The sequence below is a fragment of the Bolinopsis microptera genome, chromosome 10, assembly GCF_026151205.1.
Source record: "Bolinopsis microptera isolate Bmic1 chromosome 10, MBARI_Bmic_1.0, whole genome shotgun sequence".
In the NCBI taxonomy this organism is placed as follows: Eukaryota; Metazoa; Ctenophora; class Tentaculata; order Lobata; family Bolinopsidae; genus Bolinopsis; species Bolinopsis microptera.
Window position 1 is genome coordinate 12,624,704 of NC_087081.1, and position 25,824 is coordinate 12,650,527.

General features: G+C 38.0%; 3 protein-coding genes across 5 annotated transcripts in view; 1 reads left to right on the plus strand and 2 right to left on the minus strand.

The window, feature by feature from the left end:
* The window catches only part of LOC134822334 (serine/threonine-protein phosphatase 2A 65 kDa regulatory subunit A alpha isoform-like), a 116,857-nt gene that overhangs the window by 66,648 nt on the left and 24,385 nt on the right, over nucleotides 1-25,824 (plus strand). The gene's annotated exons all lie outside the window — the stretch shown is intronic.
* On the minus strand, nucleotides 1,013-25,811 carry LOC134822331 (cilia- and flagella-associated protein 61-like). Of its 2 annotated transcripts, XM_063833341.1 has the most exons (30): nucleotides 25,789-25,811; nucleotides 23,533-23,607; nucleotides 23,197-23,295; nucleotides 22,853-23,003; nucleotides 22,586-22,727; nucleotides 20,029-20,208; nucleotides 19,789-19,853; nucleotides 17,884-18,038; nucleotides 17,625-17,707; nucleotides 17,314-17,465; nucleotides 16,894-17,055; nucleotides 16,698-16,768; nucleotides 16,385-16,524; nucleotides 16,032-16,165; nucleotides 15,792-15,928; nucleotides 15,387-15,503; nucleotides 11,305-11,430; nucleotides 11,082-11,180; nucleotides 10,708-10,864; nucleotides 10,439-10,546; nucleotides 10,108-10,185; nucleotides 9,817-9,892; nucleotides 3,547-3,711; nucleotides 3,148-3,312; nucleotides 2,784-2,945; nucleotides 2,561-2,683; nucleotides 2,265-2,385; nucleotides 1,920-2,087; nucleotides 1,585-1,800; nucleotides 1,013-1,415 (listed from the first exon to the last, which is right to left on the minus strand). In XM_063833341.1, the coding sequence occupies exons 2-30, from the start codon at nucleotides 23,604-23,606 to the stop codon at nucleotides 1,349-1,351; spliced, it is 3,693 nt and encodes a 1,230-aa protein (XP_063689411.1). In that variant the 5' UTR covers nucleotide 23,607; nucleotides 25,789-25,811; the 3' UTR covers nucleotides 1,013-1,348. The 2 variants fall into 2 exon arrangements, with proteins under 2 accessions (XP_063689411.1, XP_063689410.1); XM_063833340.1 differs by lacking the exon at nucleotides 25,789-25,811 and having other exon boundaries at nucleotides 23,533-23,644.
* LOC134822333 (protein white-like) lies at nucleotides 3,982-8,014 on the minus strand. Its single transcript, XM_063833343.1, has 3 exons — nucleotides 7,891-8,014; nucleotides 4,982-6,569; nucleotides 3,982-4,797 (listed from the first exon to the last, which is right to left on the minus strand). The coding sequence occupies exons 1-3, from the start codon at nucleotides 7,948-7,950 to the stop codon at nucleotides 4,349-4,351; spliced, it is 2,097 nt and encodes a 698-aa protein (XP_063689413.1). The 5' UTR covers nucleotides 7,951-8,014; the 3' UTR covers nucleotides 3,982-4,348.

Genomic DNA, 25,824 nt, shown 5'->3' on the forward strand with positions numbered 1-25,824 from the left:
CAAGAATATTCTGATCTGTATTCTAGCAATATCACAATGCTGGCAAGCATTACCGTTGCTGTTATATTCACAATACTATTTACCCCCTATTAAAGATTTAAATTGTATCAAATGAAAGACCCCTGCTCCCATCAGTAGCTCACTTTTGTTATTCAATTTTAATATTAACTTCAAGATGGGAGGATTTGAAATTTTAATCTAGGACTGGAATACCAGCTTCTGATTGGATAACTTTAATGATTTAGCCCCATGTCCGAGCTGTAATGTTCTTATATTAGAACTATCAGTTTTGTTCCTCAGAACTTTATAGTTCCTTCTAGCTCCAAATTCAGGGAGAATTCACATTAACTTCTCGGCATACAGCTTTACGTTGAGTTCATGAGTTGTTTCCAAATGAAATGTGGCAATCGATAGTTAATTGCCAGTTGTAGCCTACCCACTACTATACCTTCAGACCCCATGATACTCCATACAGAGCTGCTCAGATCATAAATTCGCGTCAATTTCCCTGGAGATGTAATTTTGTCCCAGAAATTTCCATTTCCTTGGCGTAAAATTGGATTTAATTTTAAGCTATGAAATTTCAATAAGATTATTATAATTATGACTCCTAGCACATATGCTTTAAATTAGCAGAACTGCTCAATCTCCCTATTCACGTTTCTTTCCCTGGAGAGTGGATACGAAAGTCTTTTCCAATTTCTTAACGCAAGATTTAATAGTATTAGTACTGTAATAAAAGTTTATATTCTATTTTATTTCATGAACTTAGAAGAATCAAGAAATTAGCACGACCCCGGACCCGGAAATAATTATATTTCCTATTAGTATTCGTGATGGGCAATGGCCTTTTATTTTAATATATAATTGTCTCTACATAACAGAAGGGTTAAGAAAATGAAGGTTATTGCTTCATATTTACAGAACACCAATGTTTAATTTTTATTTGAATGATGTCCAATTCAAGAGTGTATGTTGCTAAGAGTATTGATGTCAAAATAAACTGTAAAAATGATATGATCGGTTCAAAATAAGATTCAATACAATTTCTGGTTGATTTACAAATAATTTACATTTATAAAACATCTGTTGACATAATATACTAAATCATGCTCTGCAGTTTTCAAAAGAATAAAATATGTTCTTGAGGCTTATAGTCTATCAATTGACAGAACATCTCTGAAAAAGGCAAAAGTAGATTTTGAAAACACGATGGTAAAGAAAAAAGCATGTCTCCATCCTTTTGGAATATCAGTTGAAAGACACAAATTCGCTATGAAATAAAAATGCCCAGTCCTTGACATGCCTGTTATCAATGGTTGACTTTCCAGCCCACAGTAGGTAAAGTTCATGCCATATTCCGCCCAGCGTAGTGTGGGAGGTGGTACTTGTTGTAAGACAGGTAGGAAAACAATCTGAGAGAAATATCACGTGACTTTAAATCGTAATTAAAATCTCACGTGAATTTATTGGAATTCAAATGTCACGTGACTTTATTGGAATTCTGACCAGATTCTACAAATGTTCACCACGTACATTAGATAATAGATATGGCCGACGGGTAGAATTAATTAGAAAAGTTACCTGTTCTCAATGGATTGTTTAGCCAGACTGTCGTTGTACTCAGCAAAGAGAGCGAGTTTAGTTTTATCTTCAATGGCGAGATCCTCGTCAACAAGCTGACACACTTTCTCGCTCAGAGACTCCTCTCCCGGCTGGTTGGGCTGGGTCAGCAGCTCTTTTATCTCTTCTCTCAGCTCCGCGAACCGGTCGTGGTACAGAATCAGACTCCACGGCTCTCTGAGGGATTTAAACCAATCAATGATCTAAGTTACCAAGATGGATTCTGGAGAGTAATTTTACTGAATCAACTGAAAATAGTGAACTTGTTAAAGTATATGAATATTTAAGTGCCCTACCTCAAGTACGCGAAGAAGTCTGTAATGAGTCCCCCATCGAACCGCTCCTCGAGTGAGTTCATGTATTGCTGATGTAAACCATAGAGTTGGCAGATGTTGCCCATCTCTATCTCCGTTTTAGACAAACACGTGATAGTTTCTACTGTGTGGTACTGGTTCAAGTGTAGTCTGAAACATATATTATACCGTACAGTAAAAAGTTATAAATCTACACTTACAATTACATGGATTAATTTAAAATGGTGCCAAACCATTTCACTTTCTCTTTATTATTGTACCAATTAAATTTCCACTGGATTAATCTTAAAACTCAGCTGAATTAACCTACGCTCAATGCTAGTTTACCTGAAATAACCAGTCTCTTTATCCCCGGTTATCAGCTCTCTACCGTAGTTAGGGTCCATCATGGCAGTTTGTAACTCTACCAGTGGCTGTGGTTTACTAATATTCAGGTAGTGGTATCCTCCTGTCAAAGTAAAATGTTAACCGCTCTACAGTTTTCAACTCCCGGGACTCGGCTGTAAATTTCATGATCGAGCCCAAATTTTGAAGTATTGATTATTTATTTATTATTTTCAGCAGCTGAGATGTAACTTTGTTTGATATGTGGGCTACTCATCCCGAGAAGCAGAGTAGCAAACCTGGTAATTTGGCGTAGACTTGTTTAGGTCTGACATATTTGGGGAGTTCATACTGTTCCACTTCTTCAACAGGAGGAAAGGAGGGGTCGAATATCGGCAACATTATACTTGCTAATCTCTCTCCTGGACAGTTTAAAGTTAAAGAATACATTTTTAAATCACTCTTAAGAGAAACAGACAAATCGTGAATTTTAAAAGACAGTGAATGCAACAAAAAACAAACCTATTTCTTTAGAGCAGTAGATATCGTGAGTGAACTCGTCGCAGTAAAAGGCCCGTTTGTATTTAGTGAGCGGGCCCGCGGCGTAGATAACAGGGTCGTTAGTGTGACAGTCCGTGTCAATAACCAGTCTCCCGTCAAACACAAGACAGCTGTTGTTTATACCTGGGGTCACGTGGTTTAGATCACGTGATCAGCTTATTTGTGATAGAATTACCGAGTAAAAGAAAGACTCCGTGATGAAAATGTTCTACTGAAGGCAGATAGATAAATCTAATATCAATATTTCTACGTCATACTCATATACCGAAATTGTGCTTATTAAATTAAAATGAATTAACTCAAATCAGCAAGCTGATGAACTGACCCTGGAAAGTGTCGTTGTCTATGATCTTATCCTGTAGGGTGATAAGCGAGGAGCAGGGGATTGTCTCCACAGCCCCCTGGGTAGGTGTCAGCTCTATTCCTGACAGAGCTCCCTCCTCCTCACAGCTGTATCCCGACAACACGTAGTCCCGCATTATCTTCACTCCTGTGTGGTGAGTGGTTACTGGTAAGTTGGAGTCACGTGACTTGAATACAGCGCTCTGGTTGGCTATCGAGTCTCATAAGTCTAATCCGATTCCTATTAATAATTTGGGTCCAAAAAAATGCTTATCCGCAATTTACAAAAACAGTATACCGTCCATCAAAAACTTCTGGCAAGTACTACAGAAGTTGATAAAAACCAAACGTAGTTGCTACTTGGTATTGGTAATGTTGAAACCTGCATCTGTCATGGAAGTCTCTACGATCTCCAGGACTTGTGGGTTGTTAAAACAGGAGACAATTGTAGGAGGTTGGACGGAGGTGATATCTGGAATACCTGCTTCTAACAAGACTTGTATTGTGGTGTAGGATGTGAGAGACGTTCCGTAGACTGTTACTGGACCTGGAATAATGTAGAGTTTTAAAAGTGAAATTGGTAAAGTGAAATTGGTGAAGTGAAATTGATAAAATGAAGCTGTTAGAATGATGTTGTTTAAAGATCAGCAATAGCATGGTTTCATTTTTATAGAGTTCACAGGTCCTATAAGTTGCAGAGTGAAATCTTAGGTTCATCTAAAGGCATCATGTGATTTCTTCAACAGATTGCCAACCTTTTAACCGCGACCTTAAACAAACGCGAAAAGGAAATTTCTAAACAAATGAAACTATTTTTTGTAAAAGAATAGTTATACAGTTATGAATATAAATGTCATTTAAATATGACCATGATTTTAAATAAGTAAAGGCTAACAAAAGTGAAAGCTATAAATTTGCCAAAATATCATCAAGCCAATTTTTGGTTCCAGAAATTCATAACCAATACCCATTACGGTACCCATGATGGTATAATAATTTATAAAAACAAAGAATACTGGTTCGATTATAACAAAAGTTCAGTTTGTGGAATAAGAGGGTTCACAGTTTGTATTTTGTGTTTCCATGTTTGTAAAGTATCTAAAAGAAGCTCAGTAGCTAGTTTGCATGTCCACTGATTTAACGAGCTAGTGAGCCCCACAATGAGTGAGCACTAAACCCCACCACTAGCGTCTAACCCGACACATAAGGCAGCCCCACGCAAACACACACATCACAGCCCCAAATATCCACAAAGCAGCCATGTTGGGCCACCACAGTGAACCGGCGTCAATACCGTATCTGTTCAACACATCTGTTCCATTCTTAAAGAAACAGGGCTCCGCATCACATTCCAACTCCATACCTTCAAACTCGTTTATCATCAACATTTCAAACCCGTATCTAATCCAGGAGGTATACTTGACAGGTAGAAAGTAGACGGGGGTTGACTCGTCATATTGGTAAAGTCCTCCGAATAGGAAAAAGGGCATGATGATAGGGGCAGTGAGAGCTCCTGCTATCCTCACATCTCCAGTCCAGGCAGACAGGAACCAGCCCAATCCTGTCGAGGCCCACGAGATTCCAATACTTGCTAACACGGCTATAAAGAATGCAGAGGCAGAGTTCTTCAGACCTGTGGGAATTAGTGTTATTATTTAGTGTTGATTAGTGTTATGATGGTTAATAATAACCATTTTAATAATAATCTATTTACAGATTATGATAAAGTAATTATAAGTAAATAATAAGTTGATTATATTTGAGCTAATATTTCAAATTAAAATCAAAACATTATAAAATAACGTAGAATCGGGTACCTATCATGAAGTAGCAGATAGCGAGCTGCATAAGAGGAAGTCCCAGTAAATAAGGAATCTCTGCTATGATCTTGGAGAGAAAATACGGAACAGTGGTGTACATTCCGTTCTGGTATTCCCTTTTCACAACAGGCAACTCAAGAGGAATTGACATGGTTTGGATAAACACATTCCCAAACGTGAAGTAGACAACTATGTTGAAGAGAACTCCACTTTTGTTCTGAGCTGCGGTCTGATCGTTCTTTGTATCGTAGTAAGCAAGACCACACAGCAGTCCCACTATAATAGTCTGCACTATCCTTGTCCTAGTGTAAGCAGGGTTCCTCACTGTGTTCAGGAAACTTCTCTTGAAATTCTCAGCCACTTGCCGGAACGTAGAGGACCTAATATGGTCTGGGTTGGGTTCCTTTCTGTTAAACCCGTCCAAACACTGCCCGATAGTTTCTAAAACCTTCTTGTAATCATCAGAACGTTTGTAGAAGGCTATGAGGTTCTGACACCTAGCCCGACACATCTCCTCGTTACCAGGCCGGATAGCCAGAGTGAAGATGTAGTGGTCTGCTGGGTTGTAGTTAGCAGGGCATGGCAACCCAGCTCTGGTGAAGTAGTTTAGAGCAGCTGCTGATTCCCCCATGTAAGCTATCTCTCCCTCTGAAACTAGGCACACTCTGTCGAACAAGGAGAACAACTCTGAGGTCGGCTGGTGGATTGTGCAGAGGATGGTACGGTCAGCTTTAGCAAGTTTCCCCATCAGCGTTACAATACTCTCAGCCATGAAGGAGTCCAGACCACTGGTGGGCTCGTCGATGAAGAGGAGTGGAGGATCCATAAGTAGTTCAGTAGCTACTGATAACCTCTTCCTTTCCCCTCCAGATATACCCCTCACTAGTCCTCCTGGGTACCCCACTAAGCTGTCCTGTACCTTCAGGAGCCCCAGTTTGGACAGCACTTTGTACACTTTCTCCTCCTTCCTGAACCCTGGTGTTGCTCGATCCATCCTGAGATTAGCATGAAACATCATCACCTCCTTCACAGTCATAGTTCCGATAAAATAGTCATCTTGTTGAACGTACGCGCTGATCATCTTTAACCCCTCTCGATCCATCTCCCTACCGTTAACATTTATAGCCCCCGAACACTTCAGCTTAGATTCATTCCTGAACGCCAGGGTATTGAGGAGAGTAGTTTTACCCGCTCCAGAGGCTCCCATGATAGCCATAAACTGGCCTGGTTCCACTATACCTGATACTCCCTTCAGAATACTGACACTCTCAGGTTCGTCTTGTTGAGGAGGCTTACAGCAGATCCTCGTGCTCTCAACTTTAGAAGTCACTGATACGTCCACCCAGGAGAGGGTTACTTTAGCAAACCTATCGAACCTGCCACCTTCTTCTAACGTTTCCACTTTGTAGGAGTCGTCTAGAAAAGAGGGAGGCGTGCCGACGTTGGCAGCACTTTCCAAATCATAGTCAGAGTCCTCCAAAGTTACACGGGTATCTAAGGAGTTCTCCATGACAACTGGTTCTGTTTCCAGGTTATTTATCAAACTCTGTTTATCTTCTTTTAACCCCATCACCACGTGCAGCTTCTAAAACAATGTTACTAATCAAGCTATTATTATAATTGTGAAAATCCAAGTTAGTAGTAGTAAACCCGCGATGGGGTGGCATGTGCCTCAATAAAAATATTACAATCATTTATTATTATATCAATTTATCGTTAAATATTTCAAAAATATTAATAACGTATGGTTGATCCTTCACACTTGGTAAAATATATAAAAATAAAGTTAATCTACACTAAAGAATAAATAATCTATATTATATAAATCAACAATATTAACTCCCCATCTTCTTGTAGTCATTTATCAAAGCGGTAGAAATCCAAGTAATTTTAGTTTTAGTACGCGGTGCGCAAGGAATTTCGTTTTTAAAAAATGTGTAGGCAAGATAAGCCTAAGTGTGGCAGTGAAAATTGAAAAATAAGTTGCAGAATAAATTGCAGTGTCTGACTGTCAAATGCATTATCGCAGTTCATTTATTTGACTGCACTAACGTTTAGGATTCTTACAGCTGTTATATTTTGCTAATATTTTGTTTAAAAGTTGTAAAGGACAAAGTTCTTGTCCGTCCACGAAAGGTTTTCTAGGTCAAGTTTTTGTTTGTCCTGTAAGTAACGTACAATGTTGTCCTTGTATGAATTAATAAACTTATCTTGTAGCTTAGGTACGTTGAAGGGAAGGATTTTGTTTATTTCGTTTATCGTGTTGTTATATAATCGTGGTCCTACGTTAGAGATGCTATAATCGGTGATCCGTAATCTGTTGAACTTAATTTCAAAATACTTTGGATTTCTCCTTTCCGTTTGTCTAAGCGGTGATTTTTCAAATATACTACAGATACTCGATGGTGCTACTCCCATATAAACCTTGTGCATCAAAGTTAGACAGCTTTTAGCAATGAGATTAGGAAGAGCTAAAATTCCTATTTTGTTGAAGATGGATTTTGTGTGAGATGGTAGTTTACGTTTTTCTTTGTCGTAAAAATAGTTATGATATTCTGAATCAGTGGCGCGAATAGCTTTCTTTTGAGCAGAGAATAAAGACTGAATAGAATTTAAAGATTTAGTACCCCAAACAGTAGCGCAGTAATACAGGTGAGATTGAATTAAACTATTGTATAGCATTTTTTGAGCTTTATTCGGAATGGAACTTTTAAGTTTCATCATTACGCCTGCATTTCTGGATATTTTAGTCTTTAACTGTTTACTAGGTCTTACGGTTTATAAGCGACCCTAGAAAATTTCTAAATTTTACACCGGGCCTAAAATGCCAATCACCTTAGCGTACACGGTGCAGGCCTAACTGTAATCCTCCGGTCCGGCAATATGAGATAAGACATGAAATTTACCTGAACTTTAAGAGCGACATGTTCCTGTATTTGCACTGCTGTACACGGTTTCAGATTCATTGTCAAATTGAAATTTGAAATTTCCGCGAGACGAAATACAAAGTTACAACATAACTCAGATCCGAAGATCGGGTTTTACGGTATTTAGGGTGTAATATAACAGCGTGTGTTATCTACGCTACACATCATATTCACAATACGTGTTATCTTGACTTAATTGAATACTGGATATTACGGTGAAGTGGCAATTCTTACGATATGCTAGCGAACTTAAAATCTAACAGAAAATTCTAGTAATTGGGAATTCAAAATTTATATTTAATTTTATTAAATTTCTCGCCTGTAAAAATAGTACATCAGATCTCAAACAAATGACGATCATATAAACTGGCAAATAGAATCAAAAACAAATGAAGAATATTTTTCTGACGTTTTGGATATCCAATGGTTCTGATGCAATAATCAAAATCGCCGGTAGATTTAAATAAATAGCAACAAACAGCTTTCAGGGATAAAACTAAAACTAAAAGATGGTAAAATCAGTAATCAATCTTGAACGCTATCTTATTCTAAGGTTCTCTTATCAGTGCCTTACACGGCTTATAAAACGTTACACATCTAACACATCCAATTGCAACAACAAGGAAAACCAATGATTTAAAACTACCGTTAATCAGATAAAGATAGCGGGTTAAAGGCCGAGCTGTGGTAGTTTAAAGTTTTCCCTGTGTTTATTCTCGACGATCACATTTAACTATCTTTATCAGGCCATGTTACTATGAGGAAGTAAGCAAGTAAAACGGTAAGGAATATCACATTTACTGAATATTGTCTCTTTACAGAGGTAACATGAAGGTTCGGTAATATTTCGTAAATAGTACGATTCCGAACCTTCCTAAACACTAATACATTGGTATGTGCGGCAAATTTGGAGACAAAAGGCATCTTAGGCACCGCAACTGGACAATTCGCCAGCACCCAGCGTAGCGTATAAGGTTATTGTTGTTGTTGTTGTTATTGTTGCATGAGATTCCTGATAATTCAAGATTGAAACATCTTGAAGTTTAATTGTCAGAAATTTAATTCCGCACCCACTGCACTTAAACGTTGCCTCTGTATGTTTATAATGATCGGTAAATAACTCATTAACACAGGTTCTATTACCCTGTTAAAATAACTTAGAATATGTAAAAATCATACTGAAACAGTCTAGAAAAGGTTTCGAAACAAACTCGGTCCTAAATGCAATAGTTTTAAGTTGTAATTAATATTTAAGCGAAACAAAAATTAAAACAATACTCCAACTCTCTGTTGTGTGTAATTGTTTTTACTTTTTAGATTAATTAACTAAAAGAATAGTTAGAAATGGCTACAACAGGAAGTAAACAGAACTGTAAACCCTAGTTTTAATAAAGTTTGATCAAATAACACCGCACTTTATAACACAGCTCTAACAATTTAAAGATTAGGTTAATTAGATTAAGTGGTTAATTAATTGCTTTATGATTTATAGTAGTATCATATATCAATTATAGAGTGATAGTGATAATTTCATGCAGCATGTAATTGTAGCATGATTAGATTCAACAGGGTCACGTGATTGTGAATATCACCGAGATAAGCTCTCTGCCAGGGACAACATCAAGCAAATAGGCTCATGACACCTCATACTGTAATCCTTGGCCCGGGCCATGAGATACATCATTAGGACTAGATCCTGATATCGGGCACAAACGTGCGAAAGGAGTTGAATCCGTTAAATTATCATATATTCATATATTCATATATGATATTGTTGTAAAAGGACAACTAGAACACTGAATCCTAGGAATTTGTCAAATGGAAATTTAAAAATCGAAAATCAAAAAGCTAAGATAAAAACTGAAATATTAATAAAATAACAAGTATTATCTCATGACTCATTACCTGGGTGTGATTTGACCCAGTCCGCTATTCCTTCTGCTTTGGAGATACTGTCCAGGGAAGTAGCTTGTGATGGCGGCTGTAACATCTCTGTGTTAGTTTGTTATCGGCACTGTTCAATTTTCATGTATGAATAATTGGGATATGATATCAAATATATGAACCTACAACTAACATTAAATATAGACGGGAACTTTTACGAAAATGTCAAAAAAAATTGTCATCGATATCAAAGTCACGTGTTTTTAAACAGACTGTTGTATCCTGCAGCAACAGCGGACAAGTAACACTTACCACAAACGGTTGTATTTTGGCAACGGCGGACACGTCTCGGCTGACAGGGGAACTTACTGACAGTTTCTTTTCCTCGACCTGGGGAGACAATATTGTCAGAATTAGAAACATGTTTTTTTACTTTTTGATATTGATAAGTATTTGGAGATTGTACAAAATAGTCTTAAAAGCCTGTTGTATAGCACATAACAGGACCATTTTAATCTTTATTCTAACAAGATAATGAACAGAAATTTAAAGGGGATCGATCTCCATATTTCCATAACTAGCCAATAAAACCGCAGAATAACAGTCAGCTGAATAAAACTAGCCAATCAGCGAGTCACGTTACCTGAGGGAGGGAGCATTGGAACTGACTACCAGTGCAGAGTACCAGGTAATCGTACTGGACTTTCCGTCCGTTGTCCACTTCAACAAACTGCTCTGCCCGGTTTACACTCTAAGAGGGAGTTTGATCATCACTTCAAAGATAATGGTTCAAAGTTTACATTATAACAGTACACATAAATCAGATATTATACCATAGAAATGAGTAAAATACTGTCTCTCATATTTGGTATTGGAAAACGGAGCGGCTACTATAGTTGCCACAGTGTGTACCGTCATTTTAGCGTTGACAATGTTGCAGGAAGTAGCCAGGCTGATCTTGTTCATGTACTCAGGAGGGTAGGAGAGGGAGGAGGGGAGAGATGAGGGAGCGGTGAGGGGCAACCCCTCCGGGGAGATTAGTACCAAGTTGTTGAAGTGCATGTGGGGACTGCGGAGATAAGCATTTAATATTGACCAATCAGAGCTTGTATTCTATAAGTCACGTGAATCAAACTATATAAGAGAACCTTGCTTAATGCCAAAACAAATCGTACTAACATTGAAACGAGTATTTTACATTATTTCTCGGCTGTAAATTCCATTCAAGACCAGCCATCATGGCTATTAACTGAACCCTATAATTCATGTACTAAAATATAACAAACCACAGGATAAGTGTCTCTAAGAAACTGAGCGACACATCTGATGCTCCCACCACTACGATGCGGCTGTTGATTACCATCTTAGGCTCTAGAGTTAGCTTCCTGAGAGAGTGGGAATCAGTCTCCCAGAAACTACTGGAATATTCCTTATTTTATGATACAAATCTGATGATATGTTAAATTCAATACTTCATTAACATGTCCTGAGCAATATCCGGTATTGGACCTGTTGATGTGGAAGAGAGCAAAGGGAGGAAGAGTTTTCAGAACGCCAGCAATAGGAACATTGTCGTAGGTGGCAGGGGGACTTCCTTTTAGTAGTTCTACTGGGTATTTGATCTGACGCCGGGGTCTAAGAAAAATACAGGGTTATAAAACTATAAGATTACAAAATATGTACATATATGATAACAAATGTAAGATGACAATATAAGATAGCAAGTATAAGATAAGAGGAGACAGTACACGCTCCATTACCGTCAGAGGTGTTGTTTTCAGACTGAGTCACAACTGGCACTTACCTGACAGGTTGTCGTCACTACAGACTTCTAGGTAGGGACTAGGGAGTTTCTAAAACTGCTTCTAAACCACCTGTTACTTTACTAGAGCTCATAGTGATACTAAGGATCTGCCAGAAGATGTCATGAAGAGATGCTCTTACAATCATATCGTATCACTGTTTCACTCATTTGAGTCACGTTTGGTGTACAAATTTAGATCTGTGAGAGCGTAAATTTGTTGTAAGGTGAACTTGCATCACCGCATAGAACATCTACTCTCAGCTGAAGCCTTAATTTTACCGTGTCGAATAGATCATCATTCCAAATATTTCCAATCTTCATGAAATACTTGCGTTTCAGTATAGATTGTCAAATGGCAATGTTGTGTTTGTTTTGTGCAAATTGTAGTTCATTAATAACAGTTCCCCGCTTATGAACTAAGAATACGAACTTGTACCTCAGTCTGTGTATACAGTAACAGACGCGATACTATAAAAGTAGCAACGCCCTATCTGATCTCCTGGACACTTAGCTAGTATTTCCTTTTTGCCAACAAATGACAGGAAATACCAATGAGTAATTACCAACGAAGCTTGAAATAGATCTTCATACAAACAATATTTACTGGGAGTAGCCCGGTTTTGTTGAGCTAATGATAACAATAGCACAACTCTCTAGACGTTTAGGAGACTGAGTCTGTTAGAAACACCAGAGTCTTATACTAGAAGTCAATACCTGCACCGTGTTTATTTTAAGAAAGACTTATAACAAAGAGGGCTTACAAGAGACAACGATCCATGCGAATTGGGACCCATCATATTTGATATTATGTCTCTTACAACCTTTTTTCGAGTCCTTTCCCCTACCTTATAGAACTGAATGACAGCTCTGACTGCTGTTGTCCCCTCGTGTAAACAGTTAACTACGGACTAGTACTCGACATTCCTAAACCGCTTCTAAACCATCTGTTACCAATTACCATACTAGAGCTTTAGAGCTGTCGCACAGGGGCACCAACCACAAAGGACCTGTTACAAATGTCATGAAGAGACGCTCTCACAGTCATATCATATCACATTTCACTTGTTTGAGGCTAAAAGTGATCTGTGACAGTTTCAATTTGTTGTAAGGTTGACCACCTCGCCGCATAGAACATCTGCTCTCAGCTGAACTCTGAATTTGACTGTCTGGTGTGAAATAGATCATTATTCCGATCCATTACTTGTGTATAGATTGTCATTAAATGTCTTTGTTCATGTTCCACTTTTATCAATAGATCTGGGTCAAACAATCTTGGGCTCCCCATTTATGGTTCATTGATTTATAAAAAATAACAACATTGAGGCAATTTAAATCATGAACCGGATTTTAATTTGAATAATTTAAATCACGAATTTCTCCGAATCGTCGTCACGTGTGTGTCGTTTGTCACGTGTCACGTGTCAGTGTCACGTGTCATATAGATTATAGATCACCTCCCCACCAGGGCACCAGTATCTAGATCTTTAGACTATGAACTAAGACTCTACACTTGGACCTGAGCCTGTAAACCAATAGACAGTTGCAGACACCACAATAGCTGTAACCTCCTATCAGATCTCTTTAAAATTAAGTCAGTTTATTGCCAACAAATGACAGAGACTACCAATGACCAACGATGCTTGATGTAACTTCATATAAAAAATATGTATTGGGAGTAGCCCGGTTTTGTTGAGCTAATGTTAGAGGTAACAATAGCAAAACTCACTAGCACGTCTCCCCTCCTGCTAAGAATTCAGCTGATGATTTGAACTGTTAAAAAGGGCGTATTTATATGTACTTAGCATTGCTCTAGTTATTTAGTCAGTCCCTTACATCGGAGCAGTATCATCCAGCATGCCTGCTTTTTGTTTGTGCATTTTTGACTTTCGAGATATAAATGTTGAGTTTATTTTACACGGTTAATCAAACTATTGCAGTTAAAACTAGTCTAACGTGTTCACTGTACCCTAACAACCCTCCAAATAGATAGCGATATTACCGAGTGAAATGTTGCTGCTGCTAACACAGCTGGTAGCTACACTAGCTGCAGCTTCCACAGGTACTGTAAACCCCCGACTTACAGTTTGGCGACTTACTGTACCTCCTCTATTTTCACCAGACAATGTTTACTATTTCAGATTGATCTCACGTGATCCTTCAAAAGATAAATTTGATTGGCAATTATGATTTTGTGCAGAGAAAACCATTTGATTCTGAGACTTAAACATTAAAATCCCGATTTACCGTACCATTTTCCATCCCCTCAAACCATACTCCCTAGATAATATAACTCTTTGCCCTTCAGAGTGGACCACCGCCCCACTACTAGAGGAGTATGACGAAGGATTTGACCCGGCCACCTCTACCGTACATCAGGAGTTCAACCCTAAAACCACCCTTATCAACGTCCGCATGACTATACTGCAGGATCCACTACCTACAGAGTCACTCAGCTTCTACATCATAGTTGCTTTGTATGCTGGAGGAAACTATATCGCCGATGCTTCTATTTGGTATGAAAACTAAATAATAGTAATTCTGATTGACCAGATTATTAAGTCCCTCTGAAGTCTGAGTCATTGATCGGTTAGTTTAAGTCACGGGACCAAAATAGAGCTATCTGATTGGTTAGTTCAAGTTACCAATATTCAGGTACGACATCAGCGAGGGGGTTATAGATGAGAGCGGACTGGAGTTGGAGTATAAGAAGTGGGACGATCTAAACAACAAAGAAACCACGACAGATTGCTCCGACTATGATATTCTAACAGACTCCATACTAAGCACAGTGACCTGGGACCTGAGATCAGATGAATTTCTGGCCACAGTGAACGGAGATGAACACACTAACATCACAGAGTGTGATAGTACGGAGTACACGTGGAGCAAGACAATAGAAACGGCGGGGATAGACGCAGTTATTGTCATGCTCTATGATAGCTGGGGTGATGTGGTCCTGACCGAGTGGGTCCTGGCGGAGTACAGACTTCTTCCTAATGGTATTTATATATAACTAGCTGCTATTCTTTACCCCCTCGCTATACCCCACTTATTTTACTACCCTTGTCTGAGAGTATCCCCTCTCTCTAGTTGTCTCCCTACTTTTAGCATATCACTAAAATAAGCTCTCACCCCCAGAGTGTGCTACACTACCCTGGTTCATGATGAGAGTAACTCCTCCCGCTTCTCTACCCCTGAAGTCTGGTGAAACTGCCTCTCTGACCTGCCCTGATGTTGCCTACTCCATACAGACTGGAGACGAGTCTGTTGTTTGTGAGGGGGGCTCTGCTTTCGTCTTCAGCAAACAACCAGCTTGTTCAGCAGGTCAGTTAGATTTATCAAATTATTGCTCGTTACTCGGCGCGACTACTTCGGCGCGAGTGAAAAAGCCAGCGACATGGCAGATAACGGTCCTTACCTCAGCAAGTCTGATCATTAAATTATAAATTCAAAAATAAAATTGGGTGACTTCATTAAAAAGTCTGATTTGAACTACAAGAGAAAGCCGGCCTCCTCCCCCCCTCCCCCCAACCCCCCAACCCCCCTTACGAACCTGATATCCTTACCACAGATATCGGCAATAACCATCCGCTTGATCAGGCGTCCCCGAAGAACCTTATTTAAACTAATTGATAAAGTCTCCCTTATCTAAACAAACCTGATCTGGACTAGATGATAAATTGTCCCTTTTCTAAACATACCTGATCTGGACTAGATGATAAATTGTCCCTTTTCTGAACATACCTGATCTGAACTAGATGATGAATTGTCCCTTTTCTAAACATACCTGATCTGAACTAGATGATGAAGAGCCTCCACAGTAGACTGGGGCTTGCTTTGTGACGTTGCACTATCGTACACGTTGTAATACATACAGCTCATCTCACACAGTCGTAAACACTCTCTGTGACACAAGTATTACTATTAGGGTCAAACTTTGAACCAAACATTTAGAGACCAATTGAAATGGTAATATTGAATATGAATATTTGGAACTACTATGTATTGATTGTGGGTATAAAATGAAATCTTTGTTCAACTTAAAATTGTTGTTTTACTTAATTAAGGAATATGAAAATTACTGAAGAAACCATTAATTTCTGATAAAAATATATACATCCTGTATATTTAGTTCTGAACACGGATAATTATCAAATTATAGGAACTCAATTATAGAGAATCACAAAAATACCTGAGGAAGAACTTGGTAAAGTTAGTGAATGTAGCAGACACAGCACAGTGGTAGAGATGGCCATGTTCTCGAGGGGAATGTTGAGTAAAGTAGATGAAATCCTCCAGTCCATAGTGCGACCTCAGATATTCCGTATCCTAAGGTAGAACTAGCTGGTAATAATCTTCTACACATCTAAAAATAAATATAAGGAGAAAGCGCCGCAACAAATAACTGATGATACTGATAAATTAAACCAACCATTTCAGCCCTCATAATAGCAACTCCAATGATCTGTTTCCCACATTCCATTACAATTCCATAAAGTGGAGTTCCATCCTCGTCTCTCATTGCACTCAAATACTGATTATAATCTGCTAGCACTGTACTCTTTCCTGTCAAATTTTAACAGTTAAAATTAGTAACTCAATACTTCTAAAGCAAGTCTTGACTAAACCTAATTCAACAACTATCACTTGAAATCATATTAAAAAGTAGGTACAATTATCTCTGACTATATAAGTGTCTGAAGAAATTCATCAAATGATAATGTTTTAAAATGCCCCTACAGTTTTCTAAAGATTAAAATATACCAGTACAATTATTTGTCTAACCTTTGTATTTGCGGGTTATGTAACTGATTCCAGTGGTATCCTGTTCAGTACCGAACCTAACTGTAATATTCTGTAACAGAGCAGATCTGTGGAACACGTACAACTCTTGTTCTAAGGTTGATGTGGGTTTGGGTGTACACCTGAAATTTGACCAACGTTTTTAATCACGAGAAAACCTATTTAAAGAGATCTCTATAATATTCCGTCAATGTAAAATCGTCTTGAAGCTTTAACTGAGTCTACAAACAGACTCTATAGAATAGAAAGCTTTTTACTTTTGAAGACCGCTAATCGGCTTTTGTTTAATAATTACCTTGCAAATACTTGGAGTAGCGGGAACTCAGATATTGTGTGGGGGATTGTCAGCACGCAGTAATCTTTGTCCTGAAAGAAATATTTGGTAACGATAAGAATGGTATTGGTAAAACAGATATGGCCAACAAATTGTAACGGCCACAAATCAAGAGTTCACAGATGATATCGGGAAAAGGTGAAAAAATTCGTCTTACCGGGAATCTTTTGAAGGCCTCTGTCATAAAATCAATGCTCCGCATTTCATATCGTTCATCAATGCAGAAAAGTTGGATGCAAAACGCGGTAGGTTCCCCAAAATCTATAGGTTCAGCAGAAACAATCACTTCCTCAACTGCTTCTGCTACCTCCTCTGTGTCCTACACAAAATAAATCATTAATTTTGTGTTATATTCTTACTTCTTAGTTTAAATTAAGAAAAGGCAAGGAATTAAATAGGGTTAAATTGGACGAACGATATTCAAGCGCGGCTCACATTTCCATGGCAACCGCCCAAAAAATGTAAAGCTCACAGTAGGAAAGTTGTACGTTATTTTTACCGCGCGTCACGTTAAATCGACAAAGTAGACCCTTTTGAGTTGTTGGATCAAAACAGTGAGTGAAGATTGCATCGGTACCTTGGGCTTTTCAGATGTTTCTGATTGAGGTTCTGAGACATGAGAGGGAGGGATTGAAACACTTCTGTTGCTGTCTGCAGCAGATACTTCTCCTTTAGAGGATTTTGCAGCTGGCCCACTTTTAAGTGATGTTTGTGATGGCACTTTACGATCTAAGGAAACTGGGGTATCAAAATTGAGAATCTATGTGTAAAGGTAGGGCTATTAACCAGCGTTTTACAATACTGACAAGTGACAAAGTTCATCAGTAAGGATAGAAAACGGACTTATACTTTGATAAAATGATGTACGTTTGTGTCTCAATTTCTTACCAACTGAGGATGTCTCGATATCAAGAGTTTCTTCTCTTGCCAAATCTTCGTCAACTTCATCTTCAACTTCATCTTCAACCACACTGAAAATAAAAAATTAATCAACATTTTGTGATAATGTTTCAATACGCATAAACGACAGAAGGGGCTTACATTTACATGGCACATCACAAACAGACAGACTGACAAACAGACAGACAACAAACAGACAAAAAAAACAGACATACAAACACAGCTACATACGAACAAACAAACAAACCTTTCTGACGCCACGCTTGTATTATCATCAGGGGTTTCCTCTTTCTTCTTAACTTTGTGAAGGAAAGTGTAGGGTTTTAGCTCGAAACACTTGTTCAGCAGATCAACATCAACTTCAGTTGAAACGCACATGAACCCAATAGCCAGACCACCAACCTTGATGAGAATACAATGTTAAAATTGTATGCCCAGCATTTTCGTCGTACGTACGTCGTACAATCGGTAAAATTTCTGACAAATCAAAATGACTGTAAACCATGAAATCGGGAACGATACAAGTTCCACAAAGATTTTTCGAGTTCACTTTCAATTCACATTTTTTTCAATACGGGTGTAAGGCTGTCAGAATGATGCGGCTGTCAGAATGAAGTTTTTATCAAAGATCAAATTACGTTGTTAGAAACTTGATTTTGGGCATATTTAACAGGTTTGCACATACTAAAAACACAAATAAACACTTCCATCACTGAAAGAAATGCTAAAAATGATTTATTATTGAAATATTTGGAAATACACTTTCAAATTTTGACATTGCATAAATATGAGGCAGTTTTGTGATCTTGTTGTTAAAGTTATCCCTATAAGACCTGGTACTGGTATGGTGTATCAAACAACTCTAAAAGAATGCATTCATACCCTAAAAAACCCTCAATAAACATGTGTTAACAAATTAAAACAGAAAATTCAAACGGCTGGTAGAATGATGGTATGGCGGCTGTCAGAATCATGATATTCTGCATTCAAAAAAGTTGATCAAAAACATCAGAAACAACCGATACATAAAAGAATGTATTTATTTGTGTTTTTAGTATATGCAAACCTGTTTAATATGCCCAAAATCAAGTTTCTAACAAAGTAATTTGATCTTTGATAAAAACTTCATTCTGACAGCCGCATCATTCTGACAGCCGTACACCCGTAGATAGTCAGTATATTTATAACACATTGCACAACTTTTCAAACAGTAAAACATCCAAACAAAGCTGGGAAGAATTGCAACTACACTAACTGAACACTAACAGAACAATCCATGGTTACAAGCTCTCTCTCATAACTGCTTGAACTTCAAGCAGTTATGAGAGAGAGCTTGTAACCATGGATTGTTCTTCAAGTTGAAGTTGACAATAACATGCAATAAATATAATTGGGGGCCTAGTGCAGTAATTGGGGGCCAGCATTGGAAAGTTGTAGTGTGTAAAAGGTCATACTTGTCAATTAGTTCATACACACAGCTAACATAGCCCCTAGAAATACCTCACAGCCCAATATATAAAATTTAAAAGTATACTATTCAATACGGTTGTCAGAATGAAGGTTTTCTAAATTGCGATTATTGACTTATACCAAAATGCCCGGAATGTTTGATTTGGGTAGAATAACGCTGCAGATATGTGTTAATATAATAATGATAGAGGGTCTAAAAAGATTCCTAGAGCCATGATGGAAAAATGGGGACAACTTTGTTTTGGAAAACTTCATTCTGACAGCTGCAGTCTTCCTTCTATGTTGTATAATTCCCCAGGAATAGTGATTTAGTTGACAACAGAGGTGATATGGTATTGGTTTATAATTTACCTAACTGCCTGCAAGTCCAATAAACCAAAAAGTTTTTTTTGTGTAATGTAGGCCTCAAAATACAAAACTTCATTCTGACAGCCGTAGTCTAAAAAGGGGTATATATCATGCCGATTTTTTCCCCTTTTACTGGCAAATTTTAACAATTCCAAACCCCGGGAAGAAAACTTTCCCTAGTTTTTAGGTGTTTTGTGAAGTTTCTGGTTTAAAACAGCTGTTTTTAAAGATTTTGTGGCTTTTATAAAAACACCATCATTCTGACAGCCTTACACCCGTACGCCTTGTTCAAACTGCTGTTATGTGTTTGCTCAAAGAAATAAGAACACATCACCTCAGCAACAAGAGCCTTGTGGTTCTCGTCCTGTGCTTCTATCAGCTCCGCCAGGAAGTAGTCCCCTGTAATGTTAGTGTGTTTGAGAGTGCATTTTAAAGTTATTTACAATTATTATTCTTTAGATAAGAGTACCTTTTAAAGTATCTTTGAAATAATAACAGCTAAACTAGCTATGATAGTCTAATTTAAGTTAAGTTATAACAGTAGAACTAACTATGTTTATCTAAGAATCCTCACCGTAAGTCTCGCTTAGGACTTTGTTCTGCTGAGTGAAGAGCGGCGCAAGATCGTCATTATCCTCCGGGCGCGCTTCCCTGATGTGCAGCTGTGGCACGTGCCCATGACGCTGACATAAGAACAATTTCTCTTCCTTCTGTCCGTTCTTCACACGCGCAAAGTTCTCCAGCAGTGCTGATCCTGAAGAGAAGTGGATTGAGTATTAATTAACTATTTAGATTATTAATTAGCTGACTAATAGATAGCGTAATGGTAACACGATCGCCTCCCATGCAGAAGGTTCAAATCCAGTCTGATGCCAGTCGGCCAAATTGCTTGCTTTTTTGCAACAATTTGCAACATTGCTACACTAGTTTATATATATTTTTCGTTCTAATCGCTGCTGATGTGGCTATCTATGTAGATTCTGCACTGGTGGGGGTTGAGGCATCTATTTTGAAATGTGACAGTGATTCTGAGACTTGAGTCAATAGTAGATGCTGATTGGTTAATCGCTGTCACGTGTTACAAAAACATACCTCAACTCCCACCGGAATTCACATCTAAACTACTTCAACCATACACTAAAATTAAACCAAACACTGTCCAGTGCAGACAATAAAAGTTTGTTATTATTCACGGATAATCTGAGTTTACTGCAAATGTGCTGCTTAACTAAACAGTGTTTATGTAAGAGCAGTAACATGTGTTATCACATGATTAGTAACAGACTCGCCTTGGTCTCTTGTTATGGATTGGTTCCGCAGATTTTCTTTTGGGTCTCTTTTTTTAGTTCTTGTTTATCTGTTGTATTACATCTACAGAGACGACTCCAAGACCACTATTAAAACTTACAAACTGGAGAGACAAACGAACACTTCTGCTGAAAGCAGCATATCTTCCTCAAACAAGGATGGAGATGAAGATTGGGAGAAACTTAACACAAGAAACATTTTATCAGTAGAGGAGGAAGTGAAGAAAAGAACTGATTCTGTGTTGAGGAAATGTAAGGAACTTTCTGAAGGTGGACTGAAGGTAAAAAAACATCCAACACAATTCAGAAATTTTCCGGAACTCCGATTAGGTGAGGAAATAGCTTTGTCCATAAGATTTCCATTGCGTGATAGGTCTCAATTGAGCGTTCAATTTCTCTTAATAACATCGCTGAACTTTTTATCTCACGAAGTTTGTGATTCATTTATCACGTTACTTAAAATGTTACTTATCACGTGACATGTTATCTGTCAGGTTGGTGTCCAGTGTTTAAGGCTGGGAGTAGTAACTGGAAGGATTATCTTGCTAGACTCCTACACATTGATACAATGTTAGTATTTTAATATATATTGCAATGAAGACAACTCTGGGTTAACAAACATCTTCATGAAATCTGTTTTATGAGTCTTATAAGTCTGTATAGTATCCACTTGATAAACGTGTGAGCTATAAAATATAATATAGATAAAGTGAAAGTGAAACTAACTTCACAAACCCCTCAGAAAATGTGGAGGTATTAAAAAGAAAGGTCTATTTGAAACCTGTCTACACAACCAATTACTAAAGTTTTCAACGAACCCGTACCCAGTGAAGAACAACAACCTGATAAACTTCATGACAGTACGCCACCCGTACGAGAGACTAGTGAGCGCGTACAGAGACAAAGTAGAACACGCTGATAAAATACAGTTCTACGACAAAATAGGGAGCTTCGCTAAACTGAAATACAGACAAATCCCTCCTCATCAAGAACCAAACAGAGAACTTCTAGCAGCAGCTTCAGATAAGGTCATCAGAACTCACGGAGCTCCCGATCCTACCAACCCATTTAATAATCCACTGGGTCCAACATTTGTGGAGTTCTCAAAAGCTCGTTTGTTGGATAGAATAAACGATGACCACTGGGCTTCATACGAGAAATACTGTGCTCCATGTGCCATGAACTACAACATGATAGTAAGGTTTGAAACACTGCACAGAGATAACATGTATATCATGAAGAGAACAGAGCTGAAGGAGAAGGGGTGGTCAGGTGACAGGAACCCAACTTTGCAAGGTAGAACAGGAGAGGAGATCTGGAGACAATACTTCTCACTGCTGGACAGGGGGTTGTTGGAGTTATACCAGGAGATGTACAGTGTGGACTGTGAGTTGTTCGATTACGATTGTGATATCAGCTTTTTTGAGGGTGCTTAGACGATCAGATTCAGCTACGGTTAATATCGGGCTTCAGTTAATATTCAGGCCTCGGTTAATATTCGTGTTAATGTTCGGGCAAAATTATTTCTGTGAGATCTATATCACAGTATATACGATTGTGAACCCAAGTTTGGATTACTAAATACTACCAAATACGAATTTGTTTTTTTTTTTAATCTCTAAACATCTACATAGCAACAGAGTTCGAGCTTATTCCTGTTTAACTGCTGACGAAAAACATGATCTGTGACATGACACTACGGAGAAAATGCACACCTAGACAGATAATTTATACCTCGTACACCGTCTCGATAATCGTTTGAGCAAAGTGAAAGTGAAAGTGAAAGTGAAAGTGAAAGTGAAAGTGATAAAGTAAAAGTCTCACCCAGGTGTGATGTGCCACTAAGGAGGAAAATACTCTGCACATAAACGCAAGCATTGTACACTGTTCTGATAATCTCTTGAGCGATGTCGTGCTGATACGGTCTCTTGGCCACAAAGTAATGCAGAAACAGGGAGTTGAGAGGCTGAAATTAAATGTTGATAACTAACTTTCCTTGATTAAATCTTCAGCAAGTTTAGTCAAATATAGGGCCAAAACAGATATAATAATGAACTGGTAAAATTGATTAAAATATTACAGCTGACTCACAGTGACTCCCTCCAATCCGTACTTTGGGATCATATCGTGTTCCCATAGTTTAGGATCGTAGGATTTACTGTTTGGGTAGTCGTAGAAAGCTCCAAAACCAAGCACTTCTCCGTTAGAGCTGGTCAGTGTTATTGACAGGACAGCTTTTTCTCTGAAATTATTTAAAGCTAAATTTATTTTATAATCTAAGTGTTTAAAAGTAATTTTCAGCTAATTTATAGCATGGCTTCATGTTTATGATTTTTTGCCACCAGAGGTAAGGAGTAGAAATATCTATTATGCTTTCAGAGTTAATTGAGAAACACAATAATATATAATAACATAAATAATATACAGGAACTTACATGATGTTAACTACGTTGACTTTACCGAAACATTTTTCTGTACTTCGTTCAATAAGCTTCATGATCTGAGGAGCATCAATAGACTCGGTGCGCCGCACGCTGGAAAACAAAACTTTATAAATATTTTGCTGAAATATTTATTTATTTTTGTTAAAATTGTATGTTTTTTCAATTCCTGACACTTCATCTAAGGGTTCACTGCATTTATTGCATATAATTTTTAAATGTTACCAAGGTTATCAGGAAACTCGAGATGTTACCATAGTTATGAAATGATTGATGATGTTACATAGTTATCACTTATCTAGTAACTGGTGAAAGTACTGTGGTTAATACCTGAAGTTCTCCAAGGAAGACTGATGTCCATTACTTGGAGCACTGGTTAGCGTGGTCAGAGGAGTTATTGACATCCTATATTAATTGTATAGAATAATCATTAATCAAAGCTAAAATATTTGAATGTTCATCTGTTTATTGTTTAACTGATAGGCATATTATTATGTGAAACTGGACGCTCACAATATGAGAGAAGAGAAAAGACAATTTTTTGAGAAAATATGAGAGAAGAGAAAAGACAATTTTTTGAGAAAAGACAATTTTTTTATTTTTCACCAATTCAATACACAATCAATAATTAATATATATCTAGATCTGAATAAACTTGATTTCAAAGTAAATGATAAAAGTATGCTAGCAGCTAGCGCGCTTGCATTAATCAATAGTACACGCTGTTAAGGTGGGTCTGACCACACCGCCACTCACATTACCACAGCTGGTGAATATTTGGAAAAAATACTAACAGGGTTTCATACTAACTGCCACAACCTTGACAACAAACAGCTGATATGAAATCCCCTACTCCACAAGGAGGTTCAGTAAATGGTATCAGCCTATTAATAAGGAAGAAAGTCATGTCCTAACAGTTATAGACGGATAGGACCTAACAGTCCTATTCTACAGTTAGAGACAAATTTAACTTAGTTAGTACTATGGTTTACAGTCAACTGCAGGGTACCCTGAATCACAGACTACCGTTAAAACATTTTCAAAATTCAGCTTTCTGCAACGCACATTTCACTGTTTTGACTGAATTTTTCTTGAATGACCATCTAGTAAGGTCACTGAGGATGACACAAGACACGATCGAGGTACTCAAAGTTTTACTCCCAAAGAAAGCTTTGATAAACGGAAAATCATCGGGATATTTTAAAAAGAGATTTTGGAAGATTTTTGAACAGGAACTTTCTGCTGTCCCCTTGACCGAAATTTCGCGGTTTTGACTGAAATTTTTACTAGTGACCAATCAGTGAGAGTGACACAAATCACCATCAAGGTACTGGAAGCAGTATATCCGGAGAAAGATTTGATGCAATGAAAATGTTCTATATGTCCTACCGGTAGGACATACTCGAATTTCAGCTTCCCACAACCCAAATTTCACTGTACTGACTCAACTTTTCTTGAATGACCACCATACAAGGAAAAAAAAAAAAAAAAAAAAAAAAAAAAAAAAAAAAAAAAAAAGGGGGGACCCCCAACCCATGTAGCTGAGACACCTCACAGCAAGTAGACCAAAGTGGCTCTTGCTTGTGAAAGGTGCGTCAACTACCCGCCGAAGCGGTGGGTTGGGAGTCCCCCCTGGGATCATTTCGTCCGTAAAATTATATACAACATAAAATAGTACAGTAAAATATCAAAATTTACATAAACAAATCTAGGAGACCTCAAAGCTCGTCTTCTGGGGGATGAGGTTGAAGGAGATGTCATGCAGTTCAAGATGCTGGGCCGTTGATCTTCCTCTGATTCCTCTTAGTGCAATGAGTGTACTTCTTAACAGATCAAATCTGAATCGTGTTCTGATATGATTTTTGACTTGGCTCTTGGCTTCTTTTTTATGGTCAGCTATCATCTCAGAGACACGATCTACAAATACAGTGCATAGGGGTCCCATACCTCCAGAGGTTGTGAAGACTAGAGGGACAAAGGATCCTTTCTCTGACTGAAGTACTCTCTCTTCATACAAATCTTTCTTTTCTTTCTCGTGATCTTTATAGATCTTATCTAGCGTCTTAAATGTGTTTGTGTCACAGTTAGGATGTGTGACCCTAATGTCAAAGAATGTTCTTTCAAAGGGTGCATACAATCCGACAGCTGCAACATCAAGACGGGCTTCATCCTGGGTGTTGGTCTTTCTTGAGAAGGAGCTTGGTTGGACTGTCAGGAGTGCTGGTTCTATCCTTACATCTTTACACTTTGCTTCTCGGAGGAAGAAAGCAGCAGTATCTCTAATAGCGTTGTGGCGCATGCTAACGTATCCGCCTAGTTTACAGTCAAGGGCGTGGTACACAAGGTATACAAGGTCACTGAGAATGACACAAGACACAATTGAGGTACTCAAAGTTGTATTCCCAAAGAAAGCTTTGATAAAATCATCAAAATATGAAAAGGGATTTTGGAAGATTTTGTCTGACCTTAACTCAGAACTCTTAGCAATGATATATAGATATATTTTGTTGCTGTACTCCTACACATTAAAAGTCGGTGTTGATTAGATCTTCGAAATTCTTTGCATCATTTATTAAACATCGTTATCTCAAATTATTTGTTATATAGTAGTGTTGAAAGTAT

Excerpts from the sequence above, each read along its gene's own strand:
- LOC134822331 (XM_063833341.1), bottom strand. The coding sequence starts at position 23,606 with ATGTCAATAACTCCTCTGACCACGCTAACCAGTGCTCCAAGTAATGGA. Across the intron at positions 23,004-23,196 it reads GTCAACGTAGTTAACATCAT|AGAAAAAGCTGTCCTGTCAA; the intron begins GTAAGTTCCTGT and ends AAATAATTTCAG. Across the intron at positions 15,504-15,791 it reads TTTACCAAGTTCTTCCTCAG|AGAGTGTTTACGACTGTGTG; the intron begins GTATTTTTGTGA and ends CTTGTGTCACAG.
- LOC134822333 (XM_063833343.1), bottom strand. The coding sequence starts at position 7,950 with ATGAATCTGAAACCGTGTACAGCAGTGCAAATACAGGAACATGTCGCT. Across the intron at positions 6,570-7,890 it reads ATGTCGCTCTTAAAGTTCAG|AAGCTGCACGTGGTGATGGG; the intron begins GTAAATTTCATG and ends ACATTGTTTTAG. Across the intron at positions 4,798-4,981 it reads TATCTGCTACTTCATGATAG|GTCTGAAGAACTCTGCCTCT; the intron begins GTACCCGATTCT and ends TAATTCCCACAG.